The 24,585-nt window shown below is 40.3% G+C and overlaps 2 protein-coding genes and 1 long non-coding RNA gene across 6 annotated transcripts in view; 1 reads left to right on the forward strand and 2 right to left on the reverse strand.

Annotated features, from left to right (window-relative positions):
• iars1 (isoleucyl-tRNA synthetase 1) overlaps positions 1–6,556 on the reverse strand; it is a 52,024-nt gene extending 45,468 nt beyond the window's left edge. The window contains exons 1-7 of one of the 3 annotated variants that reach the window (XM_077010049.1): positions 6,488–6,556; positions 5,695–5,818; positions 5,292–5,448; positions 4,341–4,460; positions 3,225–3,307; positions 1,630–1,747; positions 1,306–1,453 (exon numbers count right to left, since the gene is read on the reverse strand). In XM_077010049.1, coding sequence (XP_076866164.1) covers positions 1,306–1,453; positions 1,630–1,747; positions 3,225–3,307; positions 4,341–4,460; positions 5,292–5,448; positions 5,695–5,813 — 745 coding nt within the window. In that variant the 5' untranslated portion in view covers positions 5,814–5,818; positions 6,488–6,556. The other 2 variants (XM_077010038.1, XM_077010059.1) reach the window with 2 other exon arrangements.
• Positions 6,557–7,726: 1,170 nt separating this feature from the next.
• LOC143517493 (uncharacterized) lies at positions 7,727–23,756 on the forward strand. Its single transcript, XM_077010094.1, has 6 exons — positions 7,727–7,988; positions 14,156–14,236; positions 14,643–14,672; positions 14,939–15,100; positions 20,638–20,721; positions 21,476–23,756. Exons 1-6 carry the CDS (start codon positions 7,890–7,892, stop codon positions 22,061–22,063), a joined length of 1,044 nt encoding a protein of 347 aa, XP_076866209.1. The 5' UTR covers positions 7,727–7,889; the 3' UTR covers positions 22,064–23,756.
• Positions 9,921–11,970, reverse strand: LOC143517498 (uncharacterized). 2 transcript variants are annotated; one of them, XR_013131961.1, is made up of 3 exons: positions 11,872–11,970; positions 11,051–11,168; positions 9,921–10,897 (listed from the first exon to the last, which is right to left on the reverse strand). It is a non-coding gene; the product is annotated as an uncharacterized LOC143517498 (long non-coding RNA). The 2 variants fall into 2 exon arrangements; XR_013131959.1 differs by having other exon boundaries at positions 10,183–10,559.
• Positions 23,757–24,585: the final 829 nt, after the last annotated feature.

Consider the following 24,585-nt stretch of genomic DNA (forward strand, 5'->3'; position numbering starts at 1 on the left):
AAGCATACTAACATACATCCCAGCAAAACCATAGACTGCTAAGGAAAAAAGGGCAGTTCTATAAAAGGTATAACAGGACAAACAACCACTAAACACACAGTACACAAACTCACAAAGATTCTAATCAGGACTGTGAAGTGAAACCGTGGATAACCGCATATCGTAAATCTCCGGCCCTGCAGTAAACAAGGCGGCAGGCGCCAGCATGATCAGTGCCGTCTCTGAATAAAGACGTTGGCGCTGCAGCTGAGCGAAACATCACGCCGTTCTTTTAAACGTACGCGGCGCAAACATGCTGCTCAGCGAGCTTTATCTGCGCTTTCGAGGCCGACGGCGGCCGAAAACGTCACAGTTAGCCGCCGCGGCACTGACTTCAAAGAAGGAATCGCAGCAATCTGTAAAACAGCAGAACATGATCGAGGCTGAAAAAACAGGAGCCGGAGCAGAAAGCGGGAGAAGGAGAGAGAGGCAGGAAGAAAGAGAGAGAAAGGAGAGGGGGGGGGGGGGAGAGAGAAAAGCGCATCAATAAAAGATGGCGCTTCCCCCAAGGCGGGGCACGAAATGATTGCACAGGCCAAGGAGACCGCTGGCAGGCTTGGATGCCTGATAGCATCGACGCAGAGCAGACAACTTCCTGGCATTAGTATTCTGTGTGTCCCTCTCATGCAGCACGACCTGCTGCTGACGTTGCCAGATGCAGGCTAAGAGTGCCCCCTGCTGGCGGGCGAAGGTCGGACCACTCTGGCCAAGCAAAGTAGGTCAGCCATTTAGTTTCATAAGAGATCCGAAACGACGCTTAAAAAAGACCAAGGGATTATTTTAATATGTGAACAAGGACTAGGCTGTTTTAAAATGACCTCATTTAAGAAATAGTTTCGACCCACATGTTCAAACGTTCTGCACTTCGTAGGGGAGCGTAAAAGCGAAGGAGGATGGACTACGCGTGTTGATGGAAGTTTCGATATTGGTCAGTTTTGTTGTACGACATGCTGATGCATCATGGGCGGTACTCAAAAGCGCTGAGCACACGAATAAACGATAAAGGATTATCCTCAAAAAGCAAGATAATGGCTGCATGAGGAGGCTGCAGTGTCGTCATCATCATCCTCATCTTCCTATACGCACATACAGGGACATCAAAACAACCCAAGGCATGTCACATAATATCGTAATATCAAGCAGTCAATTCAATGTGATGATGATATGGAGGACTTGAATGTCTTACTTTTTTAATGTGAATTTCCATCAAAACACCCTGTTGGCAAAGACAAAGGCAGTACTACAGATGCTGAGACTGGTGCTGACCTTTGACCTTGACATACAGAAACTCGGGGTTGACGCACAGAGCCAGGTTACTGGGCAAGGTCCAGGGAGTGGTGGTCCACGCAAGGAGACACACGTCCTCGTCCTCCAGCAGAGGAAAATTCACGATGACAGATGGGTCCTGAACGTCCTGTTATGGAAGACAGAAATGCAAAAGATGCTGAAATCAAATCTGCCTCTTAAGTAACACATTGGCTAAACACATTAAGGGTTCTTCAGACATCTTTGTGGTGACTTCTGCACAACAGTCTATGGCCAACATAGGTTAATATTTAAGACATGGGTTCATTCAAGATCTCATCATACCTTGTAGTTCTGGTGAGATTCAAAGTTGGACAGGGGTGTGTTGCAAGCAGTGGAGAACGGCATCACCTTCACTCCTCTGTAGACCAGGCCTTTATCATACAGCTGCTTGAACACCCACCTGGCAGACCACATTCACAGTAGCAAATCAGGTGCCAATCAAGAGTTCACTGCAATCGTGGAGACACGATCTGATTTCGCTATTTTGTCTCTGTTGCAGCTCTACACATGCCACCCATGATAAAGGCGATTATTGCTTTGAGTGTTAAAGGTCACGCTCCATCCTACACTTATCACCCATCTGCCCCCTCCAGGGACATAAGGCAATGTGGTGGTGGGTGGAGACCAAAGTATTAGCCCAGAATGGGATGCAAAAGTGCAATAATACGCCTCAACCTCCTCTCACATTTGATTGGCTTATGTCCACCTCCTCTCACATTTGATTGGCTTATGGAGCGTTTTTGTGAACCATGGGTCACATGGCTTGGCGAGTCATAAGAAATGCTTCCTCTATGTATGAGGAGTGTGCACACATGCATGTGATGCAGGGAGAATGTCTATTTATGAGAAACATGACAGGAGAAGACATGCACTCCTCTCTATACACTTGAGGTTTAGGCATATTATTTCATGAGAACATGGAATGTTGACAATTAGTTGAAAGGAGAGGTTATGCAAAATTCATTAGAAATGTGATTTTTCCAAACATTTGTTTATGCTTAGATCCAATTAAAGGTACAGATCATATCATATTAAGGTTTGCATATATTAAACAGACCTGTCATGAGAGTATTATGAGTTAAATGAGCAACAAAATGTTTGACTATAAACAAGGAAATGTATAGAGATAAATGTCAGCTCTTCCAAACCATAAACGAGATCGTTACTGTCGACATTTTGACTGCATAAGATCAACAGTGTGATCATTACTGTTGACATTACATAAGAGTGAGAATGCATGTATAAAATCACCAACACCTCATCATTACTGTTGACATGAGTCAATATCCATGAATAAAACCATCAACACAACTGATCATTACTCATGACAATATATATAGAGAAATGTGTTTTCTTACAAATTCTTGCTCTCCTGCACACACAACCAACATTTACAAAGTTTGTCCTATTAATACTATTCCAAAATGGAGGAGAAGACTTAAGGCACCACAAGAGCAGTGAGTAAAGTTTATGTAAGATATATCAGACCCAGACTATATGGACATTCAAAGGAAAGTCATTTGTAATCAATGCTAGGCTAAGTTATTATGCAGTGAAACCCATACCGTCTTTTTTTTTCTTTCCACAGTCTACTTTTGTTTCCATCCAGATTGAAAACATTCTGTCATAATTTGCATAAACAGATTTGCATAAAGTGGGTTCTGTGATTGTATGACAGATTTTCCCTCCTTGCACCATTCAGCTCTGCTTGACTAGTGCAGCAGGAGTTTGACAGGGCTGTCAATCACAAACGGTTGGAAAAGTAGAACCGGCCCATACCGGTCTGAGCTAATACTGCTGGGTCAGAGTGTTTGGTTTGATGAGTCATGCGTTAATACTTTAAACACTGATATTTGAGTTAGCGCAGGAAGACTTACCAGACTGTCTCCATGAACCATGGGTACAGGGTCTTGTAGTCATGCTTAAAATCAATCCAACGACCCATTCGCGTTACTGAAGTCTGACGCACACAAAAAACAAACACACAAAACACATTTTTCCAGCGTTACAGTAACATAATTTTGATAAAGCAACAACAGTTCAATGTGATGTTCATGAAGTTACTCTGAAGCTGGAGCTTGGCTTTAATATAACGTTAACCTGCAGAGTTCACGAGAGCCCACACCATCTAAGACCATCTCTGACGGGTTTTACACCCTGGGGCTATCGCAATGTCACCACTACCCCAAAAGAATGTGAAAATCAGAAGACTCCTCTCACCTTTCTACACCTTAGAATATGCAAAAAAAATTCCCTTATGAGTAAAAATTAGAAAAGTAAATCATTGGATGTATAGGATCAGTAATCATTTTGTAGTGTCTCACTGGGATAAAAACCGTCCACTTGTTATTTAACCAATCGAATGCTGATAAACCTTGCACACAGTAGTCATGTAGTACAGTAGTGTTTAATCACAATTTTTTCCTTAGGTACAGAATACTGTGAACTCACCAGCTGTTCCTGACAGGACATGCTCATTTCAGACAATGACCCAGTGGTTAATGAAATATGAAGCTGTTATGCACTGTTGATGTGCATGATCCCAACATTACACTCCTGTCTAGGTAAAAGATGAACTTGGACTGTTTTGCTTCAACTCTTGGTCATCACATCCTATTTCTACCTTTTAATTAAATACTTTTAAATCAGCAGTTAAAAATAAAAAAGTTAACCGTCATGCAGTTCTCCGCATTATCCTGATCTTTTCTGCACCTAACTACAGCGGAAGCAGTGGGGATCATTTTCCCAGGTAGCAGGCCCACCTCACCTCCCACTCCTTGGAGTACCTCATCACAATACTCCTACACTGCCTGTTGTACTCACCTCCCACTCGTTGGGAGTACCTCATCACAATACTCCTACACTGCCTGTTGTACTCACCTCCCACTCGTTGGGAGTACCTCATCACAATACTCCTACACTGCCTGTTGTACTCACCTCCCACTCGTTGGAGTACCTCATCACAATACTCCTATACTGTCTGTTGTACTCACCTCCCACTCGTTGGAGTACCTCATCACAATACTCCTACACTGTCTGTTGTACTCCGCTATCCCCATCTTGGCAACATCCTCTGGTCCTTTGATTCCGAGCGTCTTATCGATCTCGTATTCCTAGAAAAGATGAAAAAGTGGCAAATTCAAAAAGCCCAGGAATTACAGTGAGAATCGCAGTCTGCCCATCATGAGGTGTCATGGCCTTTAATTAATTTATATCATTTAATTCATCATTTTTGTTATTTTTATTATGTTTATTATTATTTTATTATGTTATTGTTATTTTTTGTTTGTTTATTAACCCTTAAGGACAAATATTACAGATCTAATGTGTAGATGCAGCACAGACTCCAAAAAAAAAATCATTAGCATACATGCAACAATTTTAGTAAATTAATATTGCCCTCAGTTGACATGTTTTCAGAGGTCTACAAGCAGGGCTTTAAATTTATAAACTTGTAGCTGATTTTATGTGTTTTGCAAGGAGAAGATTCTGGTGTTGTTTTGTGTGTTGACCAATGAAACGGTTTTATTTAAAAAAGTACCTTCTAGTTCATGAAATGCAGGAACAACAAAGACTTTAAGCTTAATAATGCACATTTACATCTGCATCCTTCATAAACAGACCCCCAAAAATATGAACACGGCACCTGTTGAGAATCTGCAAAATGACACTTTCAAGGTAAAAGGTGTCATGGGCTCCAGATACTTTCACTGCCTCAGAACAGCTGTCAGCTGTTTAGCCTCTCAGCACTACTGCACAGGGCCTCAAACATTATAATAAACAGAGGGCTGTTCAGAGGGCTGAAGACATGAAGTTTAGTCCTTGGTATCTCAGAATACAGCACCGCATAATAGGAAGAACACCACTATGTGGAGGAAATATCTGCTACAAAATTGCAAAGAAAAAAAAATAATGATCTTGCTGAAGAGCTTTTGTATTCTTACCACAGGCAACCCATGACAGTCCCAACCAAACCTCCTGTCCACATGGAAGCCACTTTGATGGGCAAATCTAGTGACAATGTCCTTAATAGTACCAGCGAGGATGTGTCCATAGTGGGGTAGACCAGTAGCAAAGGGTGGTCCATCATAAAAAGTGTACCTGCAAATGTACATAAACAAACACACCCTTGAATGAATCCGTGGTTCATCAGATCAGAGAAGCGAAACAGGCAGAACAAACAAGACAGCATTCCAGTGAAATAAGATAAACTCTTTAAAAATGAGATCATGGATGATAAACAAACAAACTTGCTCCACTAAAAATGTGCTGGGTTAATAAGGAACAAAGCTGGATTAATTAGGGCAGAAGTGCATTCAACATGATAATCATTCAACCTTCTCTTACTTTGGCCTGTTTCTGGACTGTTTTAGGCATTCTTGGAAACAGTCCTTATCCTTCCAGAACTGGAGAACGCGTTCCTCCTCGGAGGGGAAGTGAATGGTCTCAGATACTGGTTCAACCATGACGTCTGCAGCAGAGCAACCATGTTTCAGTGCAAATACATAACGCAGGAGCATAATTCAACTCATGTCATGAAGACTGCATGTTTGCTGCAGTCTTTACAAGGTGATGTTTCACAAAGCAAGATTTCTCGACATATGACAGCTTTAATAAACACAGACAAGTACGTTGCTCTGGAAAAGAGTGCCTGCCGAATGTTGGAAATGTAAATAGCTTGCGCTGACATTCAAGCCTGTCCATCAGGAGAGACGAGGCTCCTGTGGTCTTCACTTGAGGCTTAAGTTCACCAGCTGACAGAAGAGGAGCCCCACAGGTGTGTACATCAACACAATGTGCCGGTTTCATTCAGTATCGCAGTATAAACGCCTGCTAACACGGTCCACGCTGCCTGGTGTCTGCTCTAAGAGCGAGGCTGTCCGAGCCGTCCTCACTGTGCGGGGTGTGTAGGCTGTTCAACTCCCAGCCATGTTAACCACCAGCTAGCTGAATCTTGACATTCATGCCCGACAACACGCAGTTCAACTTAGCCTGACTTTTATTTTACCATTCTGAGCTTGCATGTTCCAAGCCACAGAAAGCAAGAAAGTCGCGATGCTGATAAGACTGCAAACATGCGGCAAATAACGTTTTAAGTACTTGTGGCTGCGAAGAGAAGCGGCGGGTTTACAGAACTTACATGCGGTGGTCCGGCACGCCGAAGAAGAAGAAGAAGCTGGAATACGGAAATGATGCAACGAAGGGAAAACTGCGCAGAAACGGAAATAAAAAGTGAATCTAGGAAACAAAAGTCTTTGTCCAATTCACTTTTGTTTGGTTGTTTGACTGCCTGATTGATTGATGGGTTATTTTAACTTACTTTTTTATTTTATCATTTCGAGGAAAACGTTCAACTCTGTAAAAAAGTGTCTTGAAAATATTGTTTAATGAAATCATTTGCAACCCCTGAAACTCTCAAACGTAGGACATTGTCTTTGTCTACAATGTGGAAAACCTAGTTTAACCTGAGCTAAAGCTAATCCTAGCTAAAAGATTAACTAACATTAATTATCTGTCCATTTCTGCACAAAGTAAGTACCTAGTACTTTGTGTAGAAATGGACAGATAGTTAATGGAAGGCCATATTTTCTAACTGTGCCAAATACTTAGAGTCATAGAGATCATTATAGTTATTGCTTAAGTTGCGGGTAATAAGATGGAGGCAACCTATTCTCGAATAGGTATGTCTCGAAACATATTTCCATTTGTTAATTATTACACACTGTAATTACTTACTTATAATGCAATTACAAATTTTTTATTTTACTGGCTACATAACATGCACACTGATACAAAAGTACTCCTGCTTCTTTTCTGGTTTAATGAAGTCATTCGCTCTTTACTGTTTTTCTGCCTTTACACAGTTTTAACGATAACTATTCATGGATCTTTGCTTCCTGTCTCAGTGGTTCTCTCTCTCTCCTCCCAGTGGTGTGTCTTCCACTATTCTGCACATTCACTTTATTCACATCACTGTCACACTAAACTAATCCCATTATATGCAGAATGAAATGCACCATTCAGTATCTTCTTGATTCCATCTAAAAGCTCCATTTATATTGTGTGTTTTGTATTTTTGTATTTATACTATCTTAAAGTTTATGCTTAAGATACGATTTATACTTAGTTTTATCCTAAATATGTAATTGATCGGTATTGTTTTGACGAGACGAGATGTTATACCCATAATAAAGTGTTGGTTCAAAGACAGAAAAGGCTCCCAAAATTCTCACTTGCACGAAAAGGAACTATTTAGGTAATAATATCATTACTGTTGAATTGGAACTGTGACACACCTGCAACGCCACGCCAGGGTAGAGGAATGAAGAATGACTGAGAGTCTCAGGAAGATGCACCGTGACCGCAGCACAATATCCGACCCACCCACGATGACTTACGCTCCTCCTAGCACAGTGTTGAAGTTGAGTCTGTAACCACGTCTCTTCTGTCAAATACCCACCAAACTGTTGGAAACGAATACTACTATATCTTTGTCGTTACCTGTTCAGATCGCGGTTTAAGTTATCCTTCCTATATACAGAATGCATTCGGGTACATTGGATAAAACTGATTCGCCAAAGAGACGAATCCTGTCGCGGGGGATGAGCGAGGAAGAGTCGCTTCGACACATCATCCAAGAGGTTAGTTAAGAAGAAACTTACCACTGATTTACATTTCCTTTTTCCGAACTAACTTACAAGGAGTCGATCATTGATCGTTTATCAAAGTCCTGTCCTGAGCGTTTATTGGTGTGGGGAGTTGTTTTTGGTACTGTTTTATTCGTTAGGAAACAGAAGCGATCTCTTTTGTGTGACGATGTGGCTGATAACGAGACTTAGGAATCAGTGTCCTGATCTCATGTCTTTGTAAGAGGCTACAACAAGAATGCTTAACGTTAATTCACTTGATCCTTACAGAATATCTTCGTACTACAGTTTACCAGTAGTCGTACTCAGCTACCAGTAGATTGTTTTTGCGTTCCTGGTGTGTTGGCTATCAAACCCAAAGATGGTCATTTGTTGGGCTTTGATATAATCACTTAACCCTGTTTGAGAAAAAATCCCACAAGAATAGCCCTGTTCCAATTTTAGAGCACACGGTGCCTTCTTTTGTGGACCTAGTTACGTCGGCCCGATTAGTCATTATTGCAAAATATTTTGCAGGGAAATGGTAGACTGGGGGGTTATTACTGTGAACTGTCGCTAGATGTCGCTCGAATGCGTCGTGGCGAGTGACGTAATGAACATATTTGCCTATCAACAGGGTCCTTGAACTTTTACAGGCCAAGAGGACCCTGGACCCCATGGTCCATGATACTGACTGATGTTTTCTAGACATCTGTTAGACTGTTTCATAAATTATGTTAAACTAATGTGTGATCTTAGGAATAACAATACACACTCCATATAAGAATCTCAACTTTTAAATTAACATTAGTGACAGAATACAAAAAATATATAGTCTGAGTACAGGACTAGAAACAGATCGGCTTAGAATCTGGGCAGTGGTCCATTTTTACATCGTGTGGTGGAAAAACTGAAAGCTATAATAGTTTGAAATAGTAAAGGTAACTTTGTTTTAACTGCTTGTAATATGCTGATTGTAAGTTTTTCTACCAAAATGCTGTAAACGGAGCATGATAAGACATGAGAATACAACAAAAAGTGAACACACACACAAAATGAAGAAAGCAGAAACAAACACAGTGATGAGTAATGAAACAGCAACAATATTACTAGTCTCACACTGTTCAAAAGAAGTCTGTATAAGTATGTATTTAGATCGGATTTACAAATGGTTAGAAGGTTTTTGAGAGAATATTAGAGCAACATAAATTTTGTTCCGATTTTTAAATGTATTTATTTTATACATGTTAAGGTGCTATTGTGATTTAAGTATTGATTAACCTGCGATTGTTAGGCACACTTATGGAATAATAGTCATATTTGATTTTAGCTATATCGGAAATGGTGGCAGACAAGGTAGCTGAGTAAATCCTGTGTACAGTTGTAGTTTGCAGCAGCAAAACGTTTGTCTGGTCTTGCCCCATGTGTTTGTCATTTGTTATGGTTCTGTCACCTCAGTGAGCTTGCATCATAACTGCAACTGCTTAGTGAGATTTCCTAATACGCCGTCACACTGTAATGTAAAAACACATATCAGAATGATGTAGTTAAAAATAGACTACAGATAAGGAAATGTCATGGCAAAATGAAGAATAACAGTGTGTTACCCAAAAAAAAGAGTATTTACTCCAAAAAAACAAGGTTTGGCATTTTGATATTTGGTAAGGGAGAAACTATTCTATTGAGTAGAGTGGCCTCCACTGGTCTGAGAATTAGTCCCTTAGTTTATATACTATATGATATAAAATATAATATACTATAATATTAATTGCCCCCTATATTATATACAGTCATCTATCTTGAACTTTATTTGCCAGTATGCTGACAAGGTTTTTAGTTGTGTTCAATTCTCAATATTAAGTTATAGGAAGCAGAATTATTCTTTGCATTTGTAATTAATAAATTACTCTCTGTATATAGCATTGTTTTTATACCTATGTTGAAAACCATTCTGGCCATAGTTCCGCTAAAGCAAAAACTTGCAAAGTGTACAGGTATGAAGTAAATCAGATACAAACCCACAGGCTCAAAACAAGTAAGAGATATGTGGACAAAAAGTAAGTTGGCTGTTAAACAGTGAAGTGTGATTAGCTGAATTTACCATCCAAGAAGCTTAACCTCACAGCTAGCGGTCATACAGACCTCTCAATCATCTTCAGAATTTCCATTTTAGACCGCCTGTTTTACTATTTCTCAGTTTATTTATGTAGTCCTACTGAACAAAAATCACTTCTGTGTCTTTTTCATTCAGCCTGTTTATTTTCCAAAACATATCTTTTTCTCGCACAGGCTCATTGTAATAGGTGTCATAAGTACCATTTTGCATAGTCATTAACAGTAAGAACATATCACATTGGGTTCGTGTTGGGTTAGGGCTAGGGCTAACCCAGTCCCCAAGCCCTCACAACCATCTAGCTCCATTTGCACAATGAAAGCCTGATGTATCCCCAGAGAGTTTAAATCTGTTCAAATTAAAAAATCCTTCTAGAAGAAAGTCATAGTCAGTCCTGGTCATGAAGCTCCTCCACTTCCAAGTCCCACGGTGCTCTGCGACATGGCGGATCAGGAGCAAGGCATTGCTGTTTACTGTTCCCAACAACCAAATCAGGATTTTACATTAGACACTAGAGGCCTACATATGCATTGCGATCCTTCTATATAAGCTAAATGTTAATTTCTTGTTATGCACATATATAGGCTATAGTTCAAATGTAATACAGGCAGCTGCAGACTCCAGTGCATTTCCACTGGGCTATTTTCTCATGAATGTGGGTGGACAGTCACAGCACTGGTTGGCTGTCCCAAAAGTTTGGTGGTTCAAACCTCCTCCTCGTTTGCTTGCAAGTGACACATCACTGAGTGTCACTGCAGCCAGAGTTTTGAGTGTGTAGGAGAGTAGCTGACGCAGGGCCGTCATGCTTGTCCTGTGTATCAACCATGCACCGAGATTACATTTGGAGCAGTGGTTCCACCGTTTAGTAGCATCTTAGAGGGCTTGTCTTCTCATTGGTGGAGAGGAGTCCGCATAATAGCTTCACTACATAAAATCCCTAAGAAATTTACACCACATTACATACCTGAGTGCTATTGGCCGAGTTAAGGGAAGTTCATGTTGTTGGTTGCCTTTGTGGTTTTGCAAAGGGAAGATTACGTCGCCACTCATCGGCAGTGTTATGGAAGATCAGCAAAAAAAACCTAGAAAAAGGTTCATGGAAATAAACCTGACCTAGTTGCATACAGAGAGGATTCATGTTGGGGTGATATGCCAATAACAATAGCATCTGTACGAACAGTGGCCTGTACCAATATTAATAATGTCATTTAATAATAATAAAATTAATTTTACAGCACATTCAAACAATAATCCACATACTGTATGAAATGAAGTGGGTGTAAAGCATTAAAAAACTAAAGTGGATAATTTTTTTAAATAAAATTAGCCATGTCACAGATAAATCAGACAACAAATGTTTCTGTAACGTTTCTGAACAGCGGGAGTGACGCAATTGCAGGACTTTGAATATTTATTGAATGCAAGGTAACAGAACACTAAACCACACCACAACACACAGAAAGGGGCTATGCTAAACACAGAGGGGAAGACACTACCAAACGGGTAAGCAATACAACTTAAAAACTAGACTATACACGAGAACATAACAGGCCAGGCAAACATGACGAGAGGGGATATACAAATAAGGCACGACTACTAGGGGGTGACTAGTAACAAGTAACACCAAACCATGAACTAAACAGACAACGAGCGAACTAATAACAAACACCCACTAACGACAAGAAACACAATACAAGGGAAGATCAAACTAACAAGGAACAACTAGATGAATAAGCAAAGAGACCAGAGAATCACAACAGGGAAGACAGACAGAACTAACCATACCGGCACATGAAGAAATGAAGGGAAGCCACAGGTTACTGAGCATGGAGGGGAGCATGGCTGAGAACAAACAAAGACCGACACCGGAGTAAAACACCACGGGGATTAAATACACTGAAACAGGGGAGGTAAACGAGACTCAGGTGTGTGCGCTAACGATGAGGACGTGACAGACAGAGGGAGGAACAAATGGGAACGAGGAAGCTAGGCGGGACCAGGGAGGAAGGAGGGGCTGGATGTGACAGTTTCTCTTAAAACAAAGGGGAACATAAATGTTTCATTATGTTTTATTCCTAACCTCAAATGTTACATGTGCTGCAGACAACATGTGACTGAAAAGCCCCAAGAAAAGAATCATAATGGCAGAGATACACAGTGACCAACATCATACTCTGTAACAAACAGCAATATAAAAAAAACATTAAATCTGATGTGAAAATTAATCCAAACACATTACACTCCACAAAAGGAAATATACCTCCTCTGATTGCAAGAAATCCTCTTTTAATAAAATAAATGATTAATTAAATAATAAATATAAAGTTAATAAATCTCAATTAATAAAATATTCCAGTAGAAAATCTTTATTACTTGTAATACAATATTACATGGAGGTCTGGATTTGGAATCATACTCAAAATCAAAGTGGAAAATCAAATAACAGGCTGATTCCTCAAGACAGTAGTGTGTGTGGCCTTCACGTTCCTGTATGACCTCCCTACAACGCCTGGACATGCTCCTGATGAGGTGGCAGATGTTCTCCTGAGGAATCTCCTCACAGACCTGGATTAAAGCATGAGTCAACTCCTGGACAGTCTGTGGTGCAATGTGGCGTTGGTGGATGATGTCCCAGGTGTGCTCAATTGGAATCAGGTCTGGGGAACGGGCGGGGCCAGTCCATAGCATCAATGCCTTCATCATGCAGGATCTGCTGACACACTTCAGCTACATGAGGCCTAGCATTGACGTGCATCAGAAGGAACCCAGGATTAGGGTTAGAGCACCAGCATATGGTCTCACAATGGGTCTGAGGATCTCATCTCGGTACCTAATGGCAGTCATGGGTACCTCTAGCTAGCATATGGAGGTCTGTGCGGCCCTCCAAAGAAATGCCTCCCCACACCATTACTGACCCACTGCCAAACCGGTCATGCAGGATGTTGCAGGCAGCAGAACATTCTCCACGGAGTTTCCAGACTCTGTCACGTCTATATCACATGTGCTTAGTATGAACCTGCTCTCATCCGTGAAGGGCACAGGGTACCAATGGCAAATGTTCCAATCTTCGTTTTCCCTGGCAAGTGCCAATCGTCCTGCAGTGTTGGGCTGTAAGCACAGAGAAATGGTCTGTGGTCACCACCTGCAGAACCACTCTTATACTCACTTATAAGGAGTATAATATATATATATATATGGCAAAAAATATTTACCTATGATTATATATATATATATATATATATATATATATATATATATATATATATATATATATATATATATATATATATATATTTGGTATCTCTCAGCCTCACACCAGCTCTAGCTCCTTCCCAACCAGAGAGGTTATGTTCCATGTCCCAAGAGCCAGATTTAGTAACCAAGTATCGGTACGCCAAGGCCCTGCCTTCGGCCACCACCTGATCCACAATCCACCTAAGCACTAGTTCTACCTCTCTGAGAGAGAGAGAGAGAGAGAGAGAGATATTAAAAACTATACTAAAGTTCAGATGTCCTTCATCAGCTGTGCAAGCAAAGAGCTTCTGAATTAATAGGAGGAGGAACCAGTTTATATATGAAAAAGTTTATGTTTAATCATCGCATTCATTCCATGGGGTTGAAAAGTTCCATGAGTGGAGATGAGATCAGTTCTTTTTCTTTGAATTTCCTAATTTCATTGCTGCCATAACAACTAGATCTGCAAACAGAGGTGACACAACTTTACAATGCATGTGATGTGTGGTTTCCAAATTACCATAATTTCAAAAAGTTATGTCAGACAGTACAGTTGTCATGTAATCCTGCAGAGTGTGTGTCTGATCAAACTTCATTGCAAGTGATTATAAGCAGCACATATGTAAATATTTAATTATTTTAATGTATTTTTTTTGTGCATTATAATTCCAATAACATATTACCGGTACTTAAATATTCCATGAATATTAATTGTAGCTTGTTTGTGGCTACTGACTTTTACTACAGTGTGGTACATCAAAATACAATAAGTATTTTTCTTTGTTGTTAATCTCTTGTGTAATTCTGTGTGTTGGTTGTGTTGCTTGTGCACCAGGCCGAACAGACACCCAAACGTCTGAGCCGCAGTGACGGCAGACGCAGCTCCCTCAGAAGGAGTGAAACCAGAGACAGTCAGGTGAGTGACATCTCTGTAACGTGTATTCATCATACAGTTTGTGTCCAAGGGCACCAGAGCCATAACAGTTAAAATTTCAGTGTTTGCACTGACATAAGCCAGGACAGTGCTGACTGGAACTTGTCCAGTTTCTCCACTGGTGTGGCCCTTTCTGTAGACCACAACACTGCATCAAATATCGGCCTGCACTGTAACATAGAGGAGAAGGACGTATTGAGTGATGATAGGTGGAGTTCTTCAGAAAACGAATGATGAGTGGAATATAAAAGCCGTGTGGTAGTGATTCACACTGAGTGGCCCAAATCCAGCCTGACGCGTACTCAGCCCAAATATAATCCACCCTGTAATTTTCTTGGGTGCAAAAAAATTTATTAATCTTTTATTTAACTTTTTTATTGACCAACAGGGTGAAGAGGAGCATGCAGTAACAAATACGGTATCATATTTAACATAATTCTGAATGACTTATGAATCATTATGTAACTTACTGCTCATACACTGACAAACATTGTTTTTATGCCAATACACTCATAAAACACCAATATTGTTACTAAATGCAAGAGGGTTTTCTACATTTTCCTTACCAATTGGGCGTTGCTGTTCTACACTTACATTTATGACTTATGGACCAGGTGATGACAAGAAAAGCATAGCGAGTTTTAGTATAGCACTAACATATTTTCTTTATTGTTTTGGGTGCAGATGGAGCTCCAAGCTAACTATGAAGAATGCTTGCAGGAGCTGCAGACTCTTGAGCTCAAGCAGGAGGTGGTGTTGTTCCAGGTGGACTGTCTCCAAGACGCTCTGCTGGGGGCTGAGGAGGTGCTGGCCGAAACGCAAAGAGAGGCTCATGAAATCAGAATGGTAATATTTACAACTTTTTAGCGGCCCTGTTCTAGGCCTGCGATTGGCAGCCTTTACCAGGTAGAAGTCAACACATCCACTGTGAATAAGAATGCCTGTCTGTAACGTGTTGAGATACATGAACTGTACCCAACTCGTGTTTAATAGAAACGAGGGTGAACAGTAGAGGTGTATTCAACTAAGGATTTTCATAGTTGAATCTGATTCGTCAGATTTTCCCTTTAGTCGACTAATAGTCTAATCGTTTATTTATTTATTTATTTATCTAGAGCACCTTAAACGGGATCCAGTTCTCATTCTGGACTTTTTTACACTTCAAAGTAAAAACCTAAAACACTCAGATAAATGAATAAACATGGTAGGTTGGCTTTATTCAGCTTTTATTTATTTACTTGTTTATTTTTTAATGAAACGTTAAGAGAACATTAACCATCAGTGCGCATATCGAACTGTCAGACAGGCACTGTGCAAAATGTCCAAAATATATATATTTTTAACCCGTTTTAAATGGTATGCCATGTTGGTTGTTGTCGTGCGAAATGAAAGACGTTGATGACATAACTTGCACTTTACTTGTTTGACTCATCTTTATCTTTTCAAAATACTTTAGAAGTTTTTTAGTAGCCACTATAATCTTGGTAGACACTGACTATTGTGTAGCGTGTTCAGCTCCGCTCATTTGGATTGTGCAACTGCAGGGTGTGATTTATTAATGTGTAGTAAGTAAGATGCCTATTGTTAATGCGCACACATCATTTAAAAATATTTATTAGCAGAAATTAGGATGATTTTATTTGACAAAAGGCTATATATAACGAAAAAAAGACATTTCATGTAACAACTAATTCTTGGCAGCATCCTTGGGCATCCCCATGCAGTTAGAATGGTACATTCGACTATGACGTTCATAGTCGACTAGGGGGTATACAGGTCCTTCTCAAAAAATTAGCATATTGTGATAAAGTTCATTATTTTATGTAATGTACTGATAAACATTAGACTTTCATATATGTTAGATTCATTACACACAACTTAAGTAGTTCAAGCCTTTTATTGGTTTAATATTGATGATTTTGGCAAAAAAAGTAAAGAAAAAACAGAAATCCCTATCTCAAAAAAATTGTATATTTCATCTGACTAATAAAAGAAAAGTGTTTCTAATACAAAAAAGTCAACCTTCAAATAATTATGTTCAGTTATGCACTCAATACTTTTGCATAAATGACTGCTTCAATGCTGCGTGGCATGGAGGCAATCAGCCTGTGGCACTGCTGAGGTGTTATGGAGGCCCAGGATGCTTCCATAGCGGCCTTAAGCTCATCCTGAGTGTTGGGTCTTGCGTCTCTCAACTTTTTCTTCACAAGATCCCACATACTTCCTCAATCTCTCCTGTTTCTCAAGGAGTCCCACAAGGGTCTGTTCTTGGACTTCTCCTCTTTATTCTGTACATCCTTCCCCTTGGACACATACTGCGTCGCTATAATCTGGACTTACATTTTTATGCAGATGACACCCAGATTTACCTCAGCACCAAGTCACTTCAGAATCCACACCTTTCTGTCTTAGAGTCCTGTCTCTCTGAAATCAAGAACTGGATGAAACATAACTTTTTATGCTCAATGGTGATAAAACTGAACTCATTCTTATTGGATCCAAATCAACCCTCAATAAAACTCCTCCTTTCACCCTCCACATTGATGATGTTTCTATCTCCCCGTCCCCTCTGATCCGAAATCTGGGTGTCATCTTTGATTCCACCCTATGTTTCACTGCTCACATTAACTCTGTCGTTAGAATTTCATTTTTTCACCTCCGTAATATTGCTAAAATCAGATCATCTCTTTCTCAGTCTGCTGCTGAGGCTCTTATTCACGCTTTCATTTCCAGTCGTCTTGACTACTGTAATTCACTCCTATCGGGTATCAGTTCTTCCTCCATTCATAAACTCCAGATAGTTCAGAACTCTGCTGCCCGTCTCCTCACCCACACTCGCGCACGTCACCACATCACCCCCGTCCTTCAAAGTCTCCACTGGCTCCCTGTCAAATACCGTATTCAGTTCAAACTCCTTCTTCTGACCTACAAAGCCCTTAACCATCTTGCACCTTCTTACTTATCTGATCTTCATCTTTCCTACTAACCATCTCGCTCTGTCAGTTCTTCCTCTGCTGGACTACTAACAACCCCTTCATTCCACCTCCAAGGTTTTGGTCACCGAGCTTTCTCTCGAATGGCACCTCGACTCTAGAACTCCCTCCCTTCTTCAGTTAAACATTCTGCTTCTTTTTCCACCTTCAAAACAAAATTAAAAACATATCTCTTTGCACTGGCCTATAACACTCCCCTTACCTTCAATACCTGACTCTAAACCCCTATACTACCGTCGACTCCACATATACTGGTCTACTTTACTCTATCATCAGCTCCCAATATGTTACCATACTTCATGACCTCTTCCCATTTTCAGCTTTATTCTCATTGTCTGTTGCCTGTGCTTTTTTGTTTCCATCTGTCTGTTCTGCTACTCTTAAATGTAAGCATCTTTGGGTTCTTGAAAAGCGCTATACAAAAATAAAGAATTATTATTATTATTAGATTCTCTATGGGATTGAGGTCAGGAGAGTTGGCAGGCCAATTGAGCACAGTAATACCATGGTCAGTAAACCATTTACCAGTGGTTTTGGCACTGTGAGGAGGTGCCAGGTCGTGCTGAAAAATGAAATCTTCATCTCCATAAAGCTTTTCAGCGCTCCAAAATCTCCTGATAGCTAGCTGCATTGACCCTGCCCTTGATAAAACACAGTGGACCAACACCAGCAGCTGACGCGGCACCCCAGACCATCACTGACTGGGGGTACTTGACACTGGACTTCAGGCATTTTGGCATTTCCTTCTCCCCAGTCTTCCTCCAGACTCTGGCACCTTGATTTCCCAATGACATGCAAAGCTGCTTCTCTGAAGCCCAGGTCTGGCACTTCTGTCGCAGTTTCTGGTTCAAAAGTGGCTTGACCTGGGGAATGCAGCACCTGTAGCCCATTTCCTACACATGTCTGTGCACGGTGGCTCTGGATGCTTCTACTCCAGACTCAGTCCACTGCTTCCGCAGGTCCCCCAAGGTCTGGAATCGGCCCTTCTCCATAATCTTCCTCAGGGTCCGCTCACCTCTTCTCTTTGTGCAGCGTTTTCTGCCACACTTTTTCCTTCCCACAGACTTCCCACTGAGGTGCCTTGATGCAGCACTCTGGGTACAGCCTATTCGTTCAGAAATTAGATTTAATTAGAGAAATTAGAGTTAATTTGTTGATTCAGATGATTAGGTTATTAGCTCATTTAGAGAACCTTTTCATGATATGCTAATTTTGTGAGATAGGATTTTTGAGTTTTCATGAGCTGTATGCCAAAATCATCAATATTAAAACAATAAAAGACCTGAAATATTTCAGTTGGTGTGCAATGAATCTAAAATATATGAAAGTTAAATTTTTATCATTACATTATGGAAAAGAATTAACTTTATCACAATATGCTAATTTTTTTAGAAGGACCTGTAGTCGACTATAGTTGAATCAGCGACTATTGCAGGTCACCCCTAGTGAACAGAAGTGCCAGATCGCGCAAAAATAAAGAAATCAAGAGCAAAAACAAAGCAGAAAAAAATACCGTAATAAAACGGGGGGGAAAAGAAAACTAACAACGCGGAATAAATCTACGCGACAAAAGAAAACTCGACCATAGCAACAACATGGGAGAATAAAGGGAAAATAAACTCAAGACATGCGTAAAAAAGGAGAAAATAAACTCAAAGCAAACGAACAAAAGACGCCAGGGGAAGTAACTGGCTAACAGGCAGACACCACAGCAAACCAAAAACCCTTCCCAAACTAAAATGAAACTGGACAGGAAAGTAACAGCGAAGGAAAACTTGAGAAGCCAGGGAGCGGAGCAGGAGATAAGTGCTCGAATAAACAGGGTAAGTAAGAGAGCGAGATAGATTGGTCACAAAACGCCATACAAACGTAATTTGAGATCGGAAGAAACGGCTGACAAACGCACAACATAATAGCTTAATGACCCAGCAGTGTGATACTACAGCTATCTTCCTTAAGTAAGGGAGAAGACAGCTGTAGACCGTCACTGCTGATTACGGGAGCTCTGCCTAGAAATGGCTCGCGAACTCCTCCCGGTAGCGGCAGGGGGAACCACCCTGGAGCCAGTCCTGACAGTCTCCTATGAGAAACATCATAAATGTCATGAAAATGGCATCTTCAAAAGTCCCAAAAGAACTGACATTCAGATAATCTTCACTATATAGTGAAAAGTGTGTGGGCAGCTGACTGTCACACTTATATAAGTTTGTTGGAAATCCCATCTCATAACATCAGCTATTGCTCCATTATAACCCTCCCGCCGTGTTCAGGTCAAATCAACTTAAAACACTCAAAAATATTGTGTTTTACATCTAATTGCCTCAAGGCCTTATGCTATCCTACACAATATGTACTTAAACATGTAAAAATTATGATTACCTCTTTCATTTATTTTTGAGTGTTTTAATCAACCTTGTTGCACCTGTAGTGTTCCTGGTCAAAAGTGACTGCCATCGGAAATAAATGGGTATCCAGACTATATTAGTTTATCAGACAGAAAACATCTCCATATACACCACCCCAACTCACTCACACACACATACACACACAGTCACTCACACACACTTACTCACACACATTTCAAACTAAACAATCTCTTTTTGAGGGTACGCATCTCCATCCCATGCTTTTGTGCCTATCCCCCACATGGACCACCTTCCAGACTAATTAATGTATCATCTTCACACAAACCCCATACATATAACTTGATGTTTGCCTTGCACTCCTTTTACTCTGAGCACAATGAGTAGGTGACTGACCAAGCAGTTATGTGGTTATGAAAGAGGTTCTGGTCCAGGTTTTTGGACGTGATGAAGAGGGCACTGAAATTGAACCAGAGGTAGAGGAGGATGTCTTGGAAGTGGAACACAACACAGATTTAGATCCAAACTGAGGAGACTGACCAGTCGATTCCAGTCCAAGAGTTGGACACGTGTTCTTGGCTTCATCCCCCAAGTCAGAGGAAGTAGCGCGAGAGAGGACAACATCATAAAGATGACGCTAGGTCCAAAATGGTATGCGACATCTTAAGCATATAATTGTCAGAACCATCTTTGTAAGCTGTAGAATGAATATTGTCATTCACTGGAAGTAAGGAGCTTAGTGCAAACCCTGAAAAACAACCCCAGGCTACTATAGCTCCTCCACTGAACTTCATTATTGGCACCATACATGGGTAGATAGTTCTCCAGGCATCTGCCAAAACCAGATCTATCCATCAGACTGCCAGGCTGTAAAGTGCCCTCACACCAGAGACACATATTGTACCGCTCCAGAGTCTGGTAGCAATGTGCTTTACAGTGTTCCAACCTACACTTAGCATTGTGCGTTGTCCTCTTAGACAAGCTGCTAGATCCTGGAAGCCCATTGATCAAGCTCTCTCCTCCACAGGAGCTGGAGAGGGAGAAAGGACAGAGGAGAACGTTGGAGCAGATGGTTGATTCACTAACGCAGGAGGTGCACCGGGTAACAGAGGTGAGAGTCGGCCAATCTTCCATAAGTGCACTGGTCTTCTCACCCATGACCTTGTGCTGGTTATGAGTTACTGTGTAACACATTTTTAGGGCAGATAAAATTAGGCTTGATATTTTGCTTACGTTGCTTTTCTTCAGAAAAGTGGGAAGCACAACAAGGAACTTTGTATCTAGAGGTGTAACGGCTCCTGGTGGTCAGGCTATAAAGGCTTTATGTTGCATTTGTACTGTGCCAGTGACTTTTGTAAAAAGAGTCCCTAAACCAAAGCAGACATTTCTCTTGGTGGGCTGTTGTTAATGTCTGTAATGATTTGTTATTTAAGTTGCTGTAATGGGGCAGATATTGCCTAGATTAATGGAAGGAAACAGCATAGTCGATAAGCACAATTCAGTTGTAAAGTCAGTTCTAACCCTAACCCTATGTAGCATGACTATAAGTATTACATTTCAGTGTCTGCCTGTTCAGTTCAGGCAGTTAAATTTTTTGTAAGAATGTAGTTCAGTGTAAAATGCAAGAGCCAAAAGTAAACATGGCGGCTTCATTCAGCTGTTGTTTTTCTCATGGTGGCAGACGTGAACTGAGCAAGTATCAATAAGAACCTGGTGGTCAGAATTAGCTTCAGTGATTTAGGTCAATGAAAGGCAGCAAAAAACAATAAGCTTCATCTTGCTTGTTTGCATACTTATTGCCTTCCATTTAGGTCACATCGGACTTTCTGTAATGGTTTCTTCTTCATTTGTTTTCTTAACAACAGGAGAGAAATTCAGCTCTTGCAGAACTGGTTAAAACCAGAGAAGTGAGGAATGCTGATGCTGTTGCACCAGAAGATAATCCTGCTGTGGAAATAGATGGGAATGCTCCCAACGGAACGTCCCTCTCTGCTCTTCATTCAGATACAAGCTCACAGTCTCCAGACACTGCAGATGAATCTGCTGGACTCTCCTCTGGAAGACTAACCTGCTTCTTGAAGAATATAAAAGTAGATCCCAGATTGTCCAGGTATACTGATTCCACTCAGTCCCAGGAAACTCCACAAGGGACCTCAGTGGATGATGATGATGTCATTGAACCTGAGCAAAGGTCAGAGGTGGACCACTCTGGTCAGGGATCCCAGCAGGCTGGGCTGGAGAGCAGAGAGGTCCATCAAGCTCAGGAAGGAGAAGAAAATGATGAGAGCAGTGGCTATGAAGATGCTCGATCAGAATTCCCTGGTTCCACTACTCCAGATGGGCTTCTGGATCAAAGCTTCCTGGAATATGTAAAGAGTCTTGACGAGGATGAACTGAAAAATAGCACTGAGCCCAGGAGTCCCAGAAGTCAAGATTCCTGCTTTCTGTCTTAAGTAGTATCTCCTATAGAACACCAGATACTGGTTAGACACTGATTTCTTATGCTGTCTTAACTCTTGCCATTAAAAAATAAACACACAGAAAAGCAGCAACTTTAGACAACTTTAAAAATGATCATCATTTAATACAAACAATATTGGTTTGCTGCTAGTGAGGTTTATTGGAATTGGAATGTTATAGCTGGAATTGCTTTTGTCTGCTTAAGTGATACACTGATGTTTTTTGCTTCTCCTCCCTGCCTTGAACGCAGCCTTTGCAACATGGCAGAACTTGTGTATACTCAGGGCGGATGTAGATCTGGTAATGCTGCTGGTATGAGAAATTAAGGCTGATTCCCTGATAAGTCAAGCAATTTCCTTTCCCTTACTTGAAATATCTCTAAGGAATCGGAATGTATATAAATGAATGTTTTTTTTTAGAACATTTAGACTTGCTTTACAAAGATTACATTTATAAAGTTTCATTGTTATAAGCTGTTTCTAGCTGGGTTTTTTTCAAATAAATATCACAAAAGCTTTCTTAAATGTTTCCAGAACCTGTAGCAGTGTAAATGTGCTTCTACAGCATCTTAAATATGAGCCTTCGGGAAGAAAATCTTCACTTTTCAAGAACTGGATTGGTCACCTGCAATGTGCAAATTTTCCTCGAGAATATGTCTATTAGACACAAATACTCTTAGGTCATAGTCTTATACTGGGCTAAGGTTATAGCTTTAACGTGATACTCTATAGTTGCCAACCAAGTTAACTTACAGCAACCACTGTTCATTAGTACTACTGACCAAAGGTGTAACCATTTTAATCATTAAATTACACAAGTTCTATGTACATTTACGTAAGTTGTGGTTTTAGGCTGGCTGTTTATCACAAATAGACAAATCACTAGTAATTACAATTTTTTGGGGTGTCTTAGGCTATATAAGATAATTAATGAATACTTATAAAAGAAATGCTATATAGTCCAGTACAACCCTTAACTATAGGACAAACCTTAATTTCTCCCCTCTTAGTCCTGTTTTATTCTCCACTGTGCACTTTAGAGCCAGTGTTTGTTTTTGGTGTTATCATGTGTTGGAGAGTTGAGTTGCAGGCCAATGACTTATGTGTTGTCATTGTTTGCTCCTCCAGGTAGCTGAGTGGAATAACAAGTTTGTTTAGGAATATCGGCTTTAAACCATAGATGTTTATTGTTACATGGTGAACTTGAATGGCTGTTATGGAACTAGATCATCTTGGTTCTCAAAAATCCATTAAAAGGGATTATTAATGCATCTAAATAACTTAGGCTTTATGTCTTAAGGTTTGTAAATTCCATATCCTTAATGTGCTGAGTCACTGAGTACATCCACTGTACAGGCCATAAGCTAGGGTTGCTTCATTGTTATACAGGGTCTTATACACATGCACACACGTACGCACGCACGCATGTACGCACAAACAGAGAGATGCCTTTAAAATCACAGAGTCCATGTGAAATTCTGTAGTAATGGATTTGTATCTAATTTTGTGATTTTTGCACTTTCACAACTTCCTTGCTAAATATCTTTCAAAGGTTTCAAATCATTTCCATCAAACTGCATTGACTTTCAATGAAGTAAGCAAAGGTTCAAACTACATTTTGAAATGAAAGTTTAACAGAGCATGTATGAAATGTGTTATTTTCAGAATAAATTTTGTACAACTTACAGTATTTGTTTGTTTTTTGCACATCGCACATCACACCTGTGCCATAATTCATTTATTGTGACTTGACTTTGAAAATCTTATTAGTTATTTGAATAAATTAATAAAATTATTATTTAGTGCAAAACAATCTAATCCATAGTATGGAATCAAGCACGACAACCCTAGTATCATATTCTTTATAATTTGTCAATATGAACTTATCAAGGTAGTATTAGGATATCAAGATTGATATCCCAGCTCAGTACACTGGAAAGCATAGTCTGGAGGCAACCAGTGGCAAAGATCAATTATTGTGAGAAACCACCTTAATGTAAATCCAAGAGAACTATGCTCTATCGCTACACATCACATGTTTTCTTACTATATTTTGAGCTTTAATTAATTACAATGTGAACAGTAGTCACTGTGGGCCAATTTCCACTCATATGTTTTAAGTTTAGTAAACTGCAGTAATGATGATATGTTACTTTTTAAAGTCTCGGTTTAGGATTAAACTTGGTCAGGCTCTATTTTTTTCCAAACCAGGGCAGATGATCCAAATATATATAATGTAAAAATGTCAAAAGTGTGACTCGGGTATAGAGGCAGCAGGAGGCAGATACTGTAAATGTAAAGCTTTATTATCCATGGTGCAAACAACGTAAAGACTCAGGCCAAACAGCAACAATGAGGAGGCAGGTGACACTTAGCACAGTCCAGGCAGGCAGTCCAGTATAGTGTGGCCATTTGCATGAAGTATGCTGACTCGAGATGCGAGGCAAAGGCTCATCAATGTGCAGCAGCACTGGACTGCAGAACCTGTGGGCTTAAGTGCTAGGTGAGGGAATGAA

This window comes from Brachyhypopomus gauderio, chromosome 1 (genome assembly GCF_052324685.1).
Source record: "Brachyhypopomus gauderio isolate BG-103 chromosome 1, BGAUD_0.2, whole genome shotgun sequence".
Taxonomy (NCBI): domain Eukaryota; kingdom Metazoa; phylum Chordata; class Actinopteri; order Gymnotiformes; family Hypopomidae; genus Brachyhypopomus; species Brachyhypopomus gauderio.

Excerpts from the sequence above, each read along its gene's own strand:
- LOC143517493 (XM_077010094.1), top strand. The coding sequence starts at position 7,890 with ATGCATTCGGGTACATTGGATAAAACTGATTCGCCAAAGAGACGAATC. Across the intron at positions 7,989-14,155 it reads TTCGACACATCATCCAAGAG|GCCGAACAGACACCCAAACG; the intron begins GTTAGTTAAGAA and ends CTTGTGCACCAG. Across the intron at positions 15,101-20,637 it reads AGGCTCATGAAATCAGAATG|GAGCTGGAGAGGGAGAAAGG; the intron begins GTAATATTTACA and ends TCTCCTCCACAG.